Consider the following 14,234-nt stretch of genomic DNA (forward strand, 5'->3'; position numbering starts at 1 on the left):
AATCAGGAAAGCAATAAAAAGAATCTATTTTCTGAAAGAGAGGGCTTAAGAAAAGATAGACAGACAGCCAAGATTTGAGTCTTTAAAAGTACTCAGTCTTAGAAAGAAATAGTTGGTGGAAATAACAGAAAACCCAGAAAAGCACAAGAATAAGGTCAGTTTCCAGAAAGGAGTAGCTAACAGTGATCTTTAAGAGGATAAATTGCAGTAGAATATGGAGTACAGCTTGCACTGAGGAAGGAAGTAAATAAAAATATGTAATAATAAATTTTCTCAAATTCTTAAGCAGACTTTGGAGCATGTATGGTTATTTGCATTCAAGACAGGAGTAAACAGATGAAGTTTATGAAAGTTCACTTACTTATTTAAGATGACACAGGTAGTGAATAACATAGATAATATTTCCTACTTCAAGAGCAGTGCTCTTTCTACTCCATTCAAGCAATGTCTGGAGAGGAAATTGAGACAGTTAATATATGCCAGTGCCCTAGGGAATCTTGCTATGAAATAAAATAGGAAAATAAGACAGTGAATGGTGAGGTAGTCATGGGAGGGGTTTATAATACTAAATAGTGTAAATATACAAGAGGAAAATTGAGACTTGGAAAGGAAATATTCATTCTCTACAAGGAATCAATATTTTGAATCATTTGAAAGTGTGGTATATATAGAGACCAGAGTTTAAAAATATAAAACAGTATCCTTCAAATATTGTTAGTATTCTCATTGATAAATTTAGAGACGAATTCACCACCAAAGTTATTGGCTTTTTGATTTTTAAAAAAATGAAATGTGTAACTCTAGATTCGCAGCATTTACCACTCAGAGCTATATAGTCTAAGTGGGAGGTTGTAAGTGGGAGAATTCTCATATTTCAGTGGGTGGTTCTTCTGCAAGCTAAGGAACACATACTGTTCTGATTATGGAATGATTGTTCTCTTCCATCAAAAATGTGAAGTATTAATTGGTCAAGGAAAATATGATAAAGAAGTGGCTCAATTAAAATATCTTACTGTGTTTTGTTTATAGATAGTTCTTAAAGGCCCTTAGAATGTTCAGCATGCACATCAAATTTTTTCCATCTTCTATTTTTTTCTATTCTCAAAAGAAACTTATAAGGCGAGTTCATTATGAAAGAATAAGCATTTGAGAATGGTCAAAACGCATTGTGGAAAAAAATAGTGGTGGGGGATGGAGGACTTGCTCTTCCAAATAAGAAAACATTATTTCAAAGTCTTTGTAAATGAAACTATGTGGTAGTACAAACAACAGATCATTGTAGCAGTTTAGAGCCCAGAATTAGATCTCAGACTACATGGGAATTTAATTATAAGGAAAATGGTATATCAGTATGATTTGGGCTGCAAGTAATAGGAACCCGGAATCAAACTGCCTTTAATAATAAGGAAACTTACATCTTACTCTGGGAATCTCAGAGTTAGGAAGGGCTTCAGTATTTGGTGACTTAATTTTGTTATCCGAGACTATTTCCATATCTCTATTCTGCCATCCTAAATGTTATCTTCATAATTAGGTTTAGGGCAAATGACTACAATATCTCAGTTATCACATCTAGATATAATTATCCAAAGTGAAAAAGTGACCTATATCCCTGTCTTGGGAAAAATAAAACTTTTCTAGAAGTCTCCCATTTTTTTTTTTTTTTTCCATGTCTTTTGATCAGCCACACACCCATTCCTACCCCAGTGATAGGGAAGGAGGACAAAATTCCTTTCAGTCTTCCTGCTGCTGTAAGAAATTGGAATCCTATTTCACCCAATTTTTTAAAAATCTCTAATGAACTTTTTAAAAAAAGGAAAGAAAGAAAAGAAACAATTAAAACTATTAGAAAAAGTAGGAAGCTAAAGTATAGCTTAAGGTTTGGGGAGACCTTTATTTGTTGTTCAGTGACTAAGTTGTGTCCCACTCTTGTGACTCCATGAACTGCAGCACAAAAGGCTTCCCTGTCCTTCACTATCTCCTGGAGTTTGCTCAAACTCATGTCCACTGAGTCAGTGATGCTATCTAACCTTCTCAACCTCTGCCACTTCATCTGCAAACTGTGAAAGAACAGAAAACATATTTGAATTTTGTATGGGAAAAGATTCCATAAATAAAACTAATACAATTGGGGAAAAGTAATTGCAAAGCAAACAACGTATAATGGGTTAATATATGGGCTTTGTAAATTGGTATGAAAAAGAAAACAGAGAAATGAACAAATCAAAAGGTCAGTAACTATCCAAAAAGATACTCTCCTAACTTTTAGTCAGAGAAACATAAATTGAAGTAATAATGAGATATTGCATCTACCTCTCAGAAAAGGTTGCAGGGAGAGTAATATTTTTGTTAGAAATGTGAATTACAGCCTTTATTAAAAGATATTTGTTAAAATAAATGTACATATATCCTATGACCAAGAAGTTCCACTTTGAGGAATTTGTCCATAGAAATATAAGTACTCAATACACTAAGGAAATTTAACAAAGATTTTTTTTTTTCACAGCACCATTTGTATTGGGGGGGAAAAGTATGAAATAACATGAATGCTCATCTGTAGAAGAATGGTTGAGTAAACTGTGATCTAGCCACTTTGTGGAATATTATGAAACTATTAGAAAGAATTTATATCTAGTTTGGCTGACTGTTGTTTCATGATGTATTATTTAACATGAAATGTATCATGCATAAAAGAGTATATGATATCAGCATTATAAAATATGACCAATCACCCCATCCACATATAAACACATTTGTCAATATTTGATTAGAAAAAATATATAGATATATACCATGTCAATGCTGGATTAGAGGTGGGAGAGAGTGTAAAAAGAACATCTGTAAAGCTACCTTAAAAATCAGCTTTTTAAAGTTGCTCTTGTTTAGTCGCTAAGTCATGTCCAACTCTTTGCGACCCTGTGAACTGTAGCCCACCAGACTCCTCTGTCCATGGAATTCTCCAGGCAAGAATACTGGAGTGGTTTTGTTGCCATTTCCTTCTCCAAAGGATCTTCTTGACCCAAGGACTGAACCTGGTTCACCTGCTTGGCAAGCAGATTCTTTACCACTGAGCCACCAGGGAAGCCCCTTTTAAAATTTAATACCTAGTTTAAAATGAATTAAATACAAGATAGGAAACACAAAATCAGTAATATAAATTTTGATTAGATAATGAGATGGCATTTTTAGCCTGCAGGATTAACAAAAAGTGATAGTACATTACAACATGTGTCAGGAAAAAAAAAAAGTACATATACTCCTGTATATTGTAAGTATAAGGCAATTTCAAACAAACTTTCTGGAGGATAATTTTCATAAAAAAAAAAAAAAATTTTAAGAGTACCAGGATATTCATCACAGTGTTGTCTATCATGACAAAAATTAGAAAAAGAAATATATAATAGGCAATTTATTTAAAATATTATTATATGTTTTTAAATACTGGTAAACATTATAGTTCCGGAGAAGGCAATGGCACCCCACTCCAGTACTCCTGCCTGGAAAATCCCATGGATGGAGGAGCCTGGAGGGCTGCAGTCCATGGGGTCGCTGAGGGTCGGACACGACTGAGCGACTTCACTTTCACTTTTCACTTTCATGCATTGGAGAAGGAAATGGCAACCCACTCCAGTGTTCTTGCCTGGAGAATCCCAGGGACGGGGCAGCCTGGTGGGCTGCTGTCTATGGGGTCACACAGAGTCGGACACAACTGAAGTGACTTAGCAGCAGCAGCAAACATTATAGTTCAGAGAAGGCAGTGGCACCCCACTCTAGTACTCTTGCCTGGAGAATCCCATGGATGGAGGAGCCTGGTGGGCTGCAGTCCATGGGGTTGCAAAGAGTCAGACACGACTGAGCGACTTCACTTTCACTTTTCACTTTCATGCATTGGAGAAGGAAATGGCAACCCACTCCAGTGTTCTTGCCTGGAGAATCCCAGGGACAGCGGAGCCTGGTGGGCTGCTGTCTATGGGGCCGCACAGAGTCGGACACGACTGAAGTGACTTAGCAGTAGCAGCAGCAAACATTATAGTTATGTGGGAATTGTGGGTTGATACAGAAAAGCATTAATATTGAGGGTGCATATTCATGTTACAGAAAAGATGAATAGTATTATTTCATTTTTTAATTAAAAAAATACATACACAATTTCCACAAGGATGAACATGAAAATAGTAACAGAAATAACAGTAGTTCCAGCAACAGCACTCATGTGCACATGGAACATGTACTGAAATAAACCATATTTTAGATCATAAAACAAATTTTATTACACTTAAAAGAATAGAAGCCATATAAGGTATGTTCTCTGGCCATAATGGAATTAAACTAAGAATTAGTAAACTAGAAAGATAACAGGAAAAGCGCCAAACACTTGAAAATTAAGCCTCACACTTATAAACAATTCATGGACCCAAGTGTCTCAAAGAAAGTATGAAACTATTTTGAACTGAATGAAAGTATATACAACATTTCAAAATTTGTAGGATGTAGCTCAGAAGGAAGATTTTAAAAAAGAGGATAAAAGTGAAGGAGGAAACCACTCTGGAAGCAAGGTTTTAAAAGGCTGAGGGAAACAGATATTAGAAGAATTTAATCTGTTAATTTCCTTTCTAAATTATTTTGCATTTGATTACCAGATCAGCTGCTTTGACTTAATTGAATAAGTAGCATGACATTATCTCACTTTAAGGTAAAACTAGGAATAGCGAAACAGATGTGATGAAATCAATACAGTGTATTTGTTTTTGTTTTGCTTCGCTTGACATAAGAAAAGAAAACTAGAATTTGTGTAAATTTAGCTAAACAAGTCTTGCTAGATAGGGGGGGAAAAAGCCTATTAATTATCATGTTTCTGTATACAGCCTCAAGTACATTTGATAAAAAATAAACCTACATTTTCTTTTGTCTTTCAGGGACCCAGAGGTGAAAAAGGCTTTAGAGGCGAAACTGTAAGTTTATCTAAATTTGTGGTTATAGTATCACTTGTCACTAAGTTTTAAGCTCCATGAAACCAAGGACTTCTTTTGACTTTTTCATTATTATGTCTCTGATACTTGTGGAGTGAAAATAAAATTATAATTTTCAGGAAGTAGAGCTAACCTATATCGTGTATTGCAGTGACACTTGGTAAGCCCTAATGTTTAAGATACCCCCACCTGGTGCCTCAGACGGTAAAGCGTCTGCCTACAATGCGGGAGACCCAGGTTCGATTCCTGGGCCGGGAAGATCCCCTGGAGAAGGAAATGGCAATCCACTCCAGCACTCTTGCCTGGAAGATCCCATGGACAGAGGAGCCTGATAGGCCACAGTCCATGGGGTCACAAAGAGTTGGACACGACTGAGCAACTTCACTTTCACTTTCAATGTTTAAGAACCTGCCAGTCACATTCTTTCCAAATCACTGTGTGAAATGGAATATATGCCTTGTCACGCATCAGGAGAGGAGGTGTAAGCTTTCTACACTGGTGCCAGAACAGGAGGACTGTTGAGTGATTTTAGATATATGCCACTAGATTCAGTCAGAACCCTAGAGGGCTGCAAAGCAGAAGCAGCTCATTAGTTGTATTGTACTGGAATTCCATAACTGACAGGAAAACCGAAATGAACTTTTTGTTCAACCCAATATATTTCAGCCACCTGGAAACAATGGTGAGAGCAAAAGGTACACAGCATTTTCACACTAAGTGACTTATACTGGCACTGTTTCCTACTTTTCTAGGATGTCAGTTCTTCCAAGTTAAAGAAGATACTTTGTAAAGGGGCCACTTTTACAGCAGAACTTATTAAAGCAGCAGCATAAACAGAGGACAGGCATGGAGTGAAGTAAGGGGTATTGAAACCAAGTACAGAAGGCACATAGGAATAAACTGGAAGATAGCAGTAAAGCCTTGCTTATAAGGTAATGAGATTATGTAGTGACAGCTGAGATAGGGGTATGCTTGGGGCTCAGACTAAGTAAACTGTAGTTCTATTAGTTTGCTGGAAAATGGAATTTATGTGATTTTTAGATAGCTGAAGAATTCTCAAAGGGCATTAAAATAGATGTATTTAATTTGTCCCTTATATTTTCTCAGCAGACTTACTGTAGCAGGAAGCAAGGGTGTTCGTACACAGTGAAGCTATATACCCCAGGAGCAGTGGAAAGGAGAAAGAAAAAGCAAGGAGGCTTGACAGAGAGGCCATTTTCCATACCTGTCTCCAACTGCCTCCCTGATCTATTCTCTCCTATTACTGTGGTTAGAGCATAAGCTCTGCCAAGAGTAGGATGCCTTGAGTACCTATGACAGTGATTGTCACAGGCATTTCATGTGCAAAAAAATTCAGTGGCTCTGATGGATTATCCTATATATATAGTCCAAATTCAATGGACTATGCCTGAAATCGCTGATTGCACTAATAGAGATATGGCATCTAGAATAAAGCAGATAATGATACCAGTCATTCCCAAAGGGGAACATGGACGAAATTAAAGCACATTCAGAGAAGGATTTTCTCAGATCAGTGATGTAACTAGGAGCCCAGTCATTCCCTCTCCTTGTTCTTTGTGCTCTCTCTTCACTTCCTGGGTTTTGCACCTGCTTTGTCTTGCCCAATTCTTTATCCCTGTAGTTCCTACTCATTTTCAGGTTGCAATTTAATTTGCTGAAGGTAGATTTGCTGATTTTAGCCTCACCCAGTTGCCATCCATGGACATAAAGCTAGTCCCCAGGATCTACTGCAATGCCTGGCAACTGTTCGTCAGTCCTTACTTAAATGTTCTCTTATCAGAGAGGCTCTTCCAGACCAACCCTATGTAAAACAGCAATGCCTGTACCTGCCTGAGATTCCGTATCTTTCCTTAACCTGTTGCCTTAAAACCTAACACGAAGTGAAGTGAAGTGGAGTCGCTCAGTCGTGTCCGACTCTTTGCAATCCCATGGACTGTAGCCTACCAGGCTCCTCCGTCCCTGGAATTCTCCAGGCAGGAATACTGGAGTGGGTTGCCATTTCCTTCTCCAGGAGATCTTCCCAACCCAGGGATAGAACCTGGGTCTCCCGTATTGCAGGCAGACGCTTTACCATCTGAGCCACCAGGAATATCTATTTCATGTTCTGCTTATTACATTTCCCCTCCCTAGAATGATGAGGGGAGATACAATATTTGAATTTTAAATATTTGAAAGGAAGAAAGAATATGTATAATGAGTAACCCTAGAGGATAAAATTTAAATGATTTATTTATTGAATTTTCAGTGTCTGTGTTTAGCTCTCTCAGAGACAGTGAGTTCCCTGAGGGCATGAAGTGTATTTGATACGATCTAATTCCCAGTGTGTCATAATACTCAGCACGTAATTATCACAAGACAGATATAGATTGACTAAATGAATGGAATGCTGGAGTGAACTTCAGCTCAGTATAATATTGAGCTGCTTTAAAACAAGATAGTTTTGTGAAATAGTGAGTGTGTCACAAGCAATCAAATGACTCTCTCTTTGAGTTTCCTGCACTGGTATTCCTGCACTGGGTAGGGAATTAGAATACGTACCTTTAAACTCCCAGCTCTCAGTCTACAATTCTAACAAAAAGAAAATTAATAAGCCCCTCATACAGCACATGTTAGTTCCAGTCAGATCAGATTTCTATTCAGAATCCTTCTACTTCATCACTAGCACCCTGTTTTTTGTGTTTTTTTTTGGTTTCGTTTAATATATGATATTGTACATGTTTCAATGCCATTCTCCCAAATCATCCTACCCTCTCCCTCTCCCACAGAGTCCAAAAGACTGTTCTATACATCTGTGTCTCTTTTGCTGTCTCACATACAGAGTTATCATTACCATCTTTCTAAATTCCATATATATGCGTTAGTATACTGTATTGGTGTTTTTCTTTCTGGCTTACTTCACTCTGTATAATAGGCTCCAGTTTTATCCACCTCATTCAAACTGATTCAAATGTATTCTTTTTAATGGCTGAGTAATACTCCATTGTGTATATGTACCACAGCTTTCTTATCCATTCATCTGCTGATGGACATCTAGGTTGCTTCCCTGTCCTGGCTATTGTAAACAATGCTGCGATGAACATTGGGGTACACGTGTCTCTTTCCCTTCTGGTTTCCTCAGTGTGTATGCCCAGCAGTGGGATTGCTGGATCATAAGGCAGGTCTATTTCCAGTTTTTTAAGGAATCTCCACACTGTTCTCCATAGTGGCTGTACTAGTTTGCATTCCCACCAACAGTGTAAGAGGGTTCCCTTTTCTCCACATCCTCTCCAGCATTTATTGCTTGTAGACTTTTGGATCGCAGCCATTCTGACTGGCGTGAAATGGTACCTCATTGTGATTTTGATTTGCATTTTTCTGATAATGAGTGATGTTGAGCATCTTTTTATGTGTATGTTAGCCATCTGTATGTCTTCTTTGGAGAAATGTCTTTAATTCTTTGGCCCATTTTTTGATTGGGTCGTTTATTTTTCTGGAATTGAGCTGCAGGAGTTGCTTGTATATTTTTCAGATTAATTGTCAGTTGCTTCATTTGCTATTATTTTCTCCCATTCTGAAGGCTGTCTTTTCACCTTGCTTATAGTTTCCTTTGTTGTGCAGAAGCTTTTAATTTTAATTAGGTCCCATTTGTTTATTTTTGCTTTTATTTCCCATATTCTGGGAGGTGGGTCATAGAGGATCCTGCTGTGATTTATGTCGGAGAGTGTTCTGACTATGTTCTCCTCTAGGAGTTGTATAGTGCCGGGGTCCAGCCCCAGCTGATCCAGGGTATTCGAAGGAGAGACGGCATAGGCGAGGGTCAGGAAACAACTGCTTAATTACACGTTAATTAAGGATACAAAGAGTAATAGAATGAGGATAGCTCAGTAGGAAAATTCAGTGGAGAAAAGAGGCTGAGTAGCTTGGTTTACGCGGGAGACCAATAAAACTTCAAGACAAGAAGTTTGCACCACTTACATAGGCCGCAGGCGTCCTTCCGTTCTCCCGAAGGAGAGGAGACACTGAGGCCTCCCCGGTCGGATCTTAGAAGCCCAGGCATAATTAGCAAGCATGGTGGGTTCCGCGCTCCAGATGGAGACTCAGCTAGAATTTGGGAGACAGCGTGACATGGGGAGACCAAGTTTCAGTGAACAAGGCCCGCACTTTATTTTCCAAAGTAGTTTTTATACCTTAAGTCGTGCATAGAGGATAATGGGGGAAGGGGTGGAGTCATGCAAGGACAGCAGTTCCTGGTTCTAATCTAAGCCAGGCTTTCAAACTTATCATATGCAAAAGTTAGGTGATTGACATCATCTTCTGGCCCGGAGGCCTGTTAACATTTTAAGAAACTTATTTTTCTCTAAAGGTGATTATTCCAAAGTCAGGCACCAGCCTTCCAAAAAGCATTGGACAAAGCTGCATTTTACATTTCTATACACCCATTATATCAATCAATACACTGCCAAGGACACAGTAGGTAAGGAGTATGGAGACTTAGCAGCAAACATTGGCCCAACAAGTGAAAAACCCTTCACCAATACAATTTCTAATCAATCTTTTAACTACTCAAAGGAATCTGTGTTTAGGCAGTTTAGAACATCTCCTGCCTCTCACAGTTGGGAGGCTCTGAACAATCACATGTGGCCGGAAAAACCCATTCAGGCAGGCTAGAGGATTTCCAAAGGAGTTTGTAGGTTGAAACACTGTCACACCCAGGAATTATTAACTGGAGCTGTAAGCTAACTCTTTTTTTCAGAGAGAGGTAGTGGGGGACAGCCCCCTGTAAAGTCAGAGGTGTAGGTGAAAGCACAAAGCAGAAAGTAGGCAGACTCTGGTTTGGGGGGTAGATGCTCGAGAATTTCCAGGGGGACTCCTGAGGCTCGATCCCGCCTTTGCGTATGCCGAGCCTCCTTCCTCATGACCTTTGTCATGGGCGGAGTTCCTCACGCTGGCTCCCGGCAGTGATAGAATTCCAGTTGAGCTATTCCAGATCCTGAAAGATGATGCTGTGGAAAGTGCTGCACTCAATATTCAATATGCACTCAATATGCAATATGCCGGCTCCCGGCAGTATAGTTTCTGGTCTTGCGTTTAGATCTTTGATCCATTTTGAGTTTATTTTCATCACTGGCACCCTTGTCCACATCTCCATAGTGTCTCCCCTGGACTCCTGGCTTTTTTCCACTCCCTCCACTTTTCTTCACTATAATACATTCTCTACATAGCAGTTAGAGTGATAACATTAAAGCATAAATCAGACTATATCAATCCCCTCTTTAAAACCTCCTTGTTACTCTTCCTTGTACTAGAATAAATCTAAATTCCTTACTGTGGCTTACAGTGCCCTGCATGGACTAGACCCTACTTGCCTCTCCGAGCTCAAGATGCACCACTTTCTCCTTACCAATTCCACTGACCTTATCTCTGTTCTTTGGAACATGCTTGCTTTTTATCTAGAGAATTCTTTGACCTGCTCTTTAAATGACTGGTTCTTATCTCACTATTCAGGTCTGTCCTTCCATGGCCGTGTGGTCTTGTTACTCTTGGTCATTCTCTTTCACAATTTTCCTGTTTTGTTTTATTGATAGCAGTTAGTGCTATTTGAAAGTATTCACTTTCTATCTCCTCTGCTAGAATATAAACTTCTTGAGAGCAGAGAACTTTGATACACTGGTTATCAGTGTCCAGAATAAAACCTACCACATAGTAGATAGCATTTGAGAAATGAACTGATAAATAAATAAATGCTATTCCCTAAAATTAAAAAGTTAATACGTACTTCCAGGTCTAGCTGGTTAAAGTAACATTTCCTGAATTAATATACTTCTTATATCTTTTGCTCTGTGGGTTACCATGCGTGTGTCTGTGCTAAGTCGCTTCAGTCATGTCCAACTCTTTTCGATCCTATGGATCGTAGCCTGGCAGGCTCCTCTGTCCGTGGGATTCTCCAGGCAAGAATACTGGAGTGGGTTGCCATTTCCTCCTCCAGGGGATCTTCCCAACCCAGGAATTGAACCACATCTCCTGCACTGGCGGGCAGATTCTTTACCACTAGCACCACCTAGCAAGCCTGTGGTTACCATAGTTCTCTTCAGAAACAGTATCAACTCAGTCCCAAAGCGGGGGACACGGTGACACAGTGTAGGTAGTAAAATTAGCTGCTGAAAAATAGGGTTAATTGGCACATTAGAATTAGTTTATTCTGTTTTCATTGTTGAATAAACTGGTATTAAATATCTTTTCATCACCTCTTTTCCTTTGATTCCATTATGATTTAAGGAGCTTTATAAAAGTAATCTTTTAATTCCTAGAGACCATCTGCAATTAACTTAATACATAAAACCTTTAATTAAACCCTTTTCTGCTTTCATCCTATGGAAAAGCTTAGTTACATTTCTTATACTCTCCTTAGGACTTTTTCGGTATATGCTATAGGTTTGTTTTCTTAAAGGGAATGGTTTAAATAATTGACTTTCTAAAGATTCCTAATGAGCTACTGTGTTTCAGAATGTAATACCATCAAGGGGGTCAGCCTGAAATAATACTAGTACATGGAGCACTTAGGGAATGAATTTAATTAACCAAGACCTGTTTTATTGGGACAAATACGACACTTTTTGTTCAAAGATCAGAATCACAACAGTCTATTGGTTTTATAAATCTTATTTTTAGTTAAGCTGGTATAAGAATTTATAAAGCTATGCTGTTCTTACCAAGTCTTGTACCAAGACCAAATCATGATTCAGTGCCTTAAAAGAGAGGTGGGGAGCTCATTACACAACATATGAAAAGTATACCTGTTAGTGTGAATTTGGATTTCCTGGTTAGGAAGCTTTATATCTTCTACAGTTTAACATTGATAACTCTAGTAATGATCCCAAATAAGTATTTCTGTATTCCTTTACATGAATACAGAAATACTGTATTTAGGGGCTTCCCTGGTGGCTCAGAGGTTAAAACGTCTGCTCGCGATGTGGGAGACCCAGGTTCAATCCCTGGGTCGGGAAGATCCCCTGGAGAAGGAAATGGCACCCCACTCCAGTATTCTTGCCTGGAGAATCCCATGGATGGAGAAGCCTGGTAGGCTACAGTCCACAGGGTCACAAAGAGTCGGATACAACTGAGCGACTTCACTTTACATGAAAGACTTACTTTTCTATTCTATATTTGTCCCATGTCTGTTTCCCTGTGGACTGTTTTGAAAATAAGTCCCTGGATTCATAAATACATGCTAAACTGAGTCAGAGTTTGATGACATCCTGAGAAAACTCCCTAGTGGGTAGCACTACAATTCCCTCCTCTCCCTCTACTTTAGATCTCTCATGTTAATAGCAAATTAATCTTGAAAGCTTACAAAAATCTCGATTTTCATGAGAGCCTCAAGCACATTTAGAACATGATTGAGTAATATTTGATAAGTAAGTAATGCAAAGAGGATTGCTGGAAATATTGGGATAAATTATTTTAAAAGTTTAACTCATACTAGAAATAATATACTAGTGTCAGTCATCCGAAAATAATTTTGATGAAATATCACAATCTGAAACATTTGACTTAAAGCCACAGAAGTAGAAAAAAATGAAAAGCATCCAGCATGAATTTTTAGATTAGCTGCTTCATTTTCATATTGTATTGTTTAATGAAAATTAGTAAAATGTTGGAGAGTTTCATTAACACTTTTTCAAATATTACATCTAAATGTTTCACAATTCTTGATTAGCAGAATTATCTTACCCCCAGTTTGAAAGACAAGAGGATGTTTTAAGCATTATAAGGAAAAAAATAAGTTAGGGGGAAATATGTCCTAAATATTAAAAAATTAAGAATTTGAGCATTGTTGACCTTCAGTTGCACGGTGGTCTCCAACTCTTTGTGACCCCGTGGACTGCAGCATGCCATGCTTTCCCATCCATCACCAGCTCCCAGGGCTTGCTCAAACTCATGTCCGTTGAGTCAGTGATGCCATCCAACTATCTCTTCATCTGTTGCCCTCTTCTCCTCCTGCCTTCAACCTTTCCCAGCCTCAGGGTCTTTTCTAATAAGTGGGCTCTTCACATTAAGTGGCCAAAATATTGAAGCTTCAGTTCAGTCCTTCCAATGAATATTCAGGATTGATTTCCTTCAGGATTGGCTGGTTTGATCTCCTTGCAGTCCATGGGACTCTCAAGAATCTTCTCCAACACCACAGTTCAAAAGCATCAGTTCTTCAGCACTCAGCCTTCTTTATGGTCCAATATCACATCCATACGTGACAACTGGAAAAATCATAGCTTTGACTGTACAGACCTTTGTTGGCAAAGAAATGTCTGCTTTTTAATATGTTGTCTAGGTTTTTCATACCTTTTCTTCCAAGGAGCAAGCATCTTTTAATTTTATGGCTGCAGTCAACATCTGTAGTGATTTTGGAGCCCCCAAAAATAAAGTCTGTCACTATTTCCATTGTTTCCCCATGTATTTGCCATGAAGTGATGGGACCAGATGCCATGATCTTCATTTTTTGAATGTTGAGTTTTAAGCCAGCTTTTTCACTGTCCTCTTTCACCTTCATCAAGAGGCTCTTTAATTTCTTATCACTTTCTGCTGTAAGAGTGGAGTTATCTGCATATCTGATGTTATTGCTATTTCTCCCGGCACTCTTGATTCCAGCTTGTGCTTCATCCAGCCCAGCATTTCGCATGATGTACTCTGCATATAAGTTAAATAAGCAGGGTGACAATATACAGCCTTGACATATTCCTTTCCCAGTTTTGAACCAGTCCATTATTCCATGTCTGTTTTTAACTGTTGCTTTTTGACCTACATACAGGCTTCTCAAGAGGCAGATAAAGTGGTCTGGTATTCTCATCTCTTCCAGTTTGTTGTGATCCACACAGTCAAAGACTTTAGCATAGTCAATGAAGCAGAAGTGAGATGTTTTTCTGGAATTGTCTTGCCTTTTCTGTGATCCAACAGATATTGGCAATTTGATCTCTGGTTCCTCTGCCTTTCCTAAATCCAACTTGAATATCTGCAAGTTCTCAGTTCAGGGTTCATATACTGTTGAAGCCTAACTTGGAGGATTTTGAGCATTACTTTGCTAGAGTGGGAGATGAGTGCAACTGTGCGGTAGTTTGAGCATTCTTTGGTGTTGTCTTTCTTTGGGATTGGTATGAAAACTGACTTTTTCCAGTCCGGTGGCCACTGCTGAGTTTTCCATATTTGCTGGCATATTGAGTACAGCACTTTCACAGCATCATATTTTAGGATTTGAAGTAGCTCAGCTGGAAT

The 14,234-nt window shown here is 38.7% G+C and overlaps 1 protein-coding gene across 6 annotated transcripts in view; it reads left to right on the top strand.

Annotated features, from left to right (window-relative positions):
* Positions 1-14,234, top strand: part of COL24A1 (collagen type XXIV alpha 1 chain) — a 397,241-nt gene that overhangs the window by 356,649 nt on the left and 26,358 nt on the right. For all 6 annotated transcript variants that reach the window (XM_044944759.2, XM_044944764.2, XM_044944763.2 and 3 more), the window contains one exon: positions 4,917-4,952. In XM_044944759.2, the coding sequence (XP_044800694.1) occupies positions 4,917-4,952 (36 nt within the window). The remainder of the gene's footprint in view (positions 1-4,916; positions 4,953-14,234) is intronic.

Source organism: Bubalus bubalis, chromosome 6 (assembly GCF_019923935.1).
Source record: "Bubalus bubalis isolate 160015118507 breed Murrah chromosome 6, NDDB_SH_1, whole genome shotgun sequence".
Taxonomy (NCBI): Eukaryota; Metazoa; Chordata; class Mammalia; order Artiodactyla; family Bovidae; genus Bubalus; species Bubalus bubalis.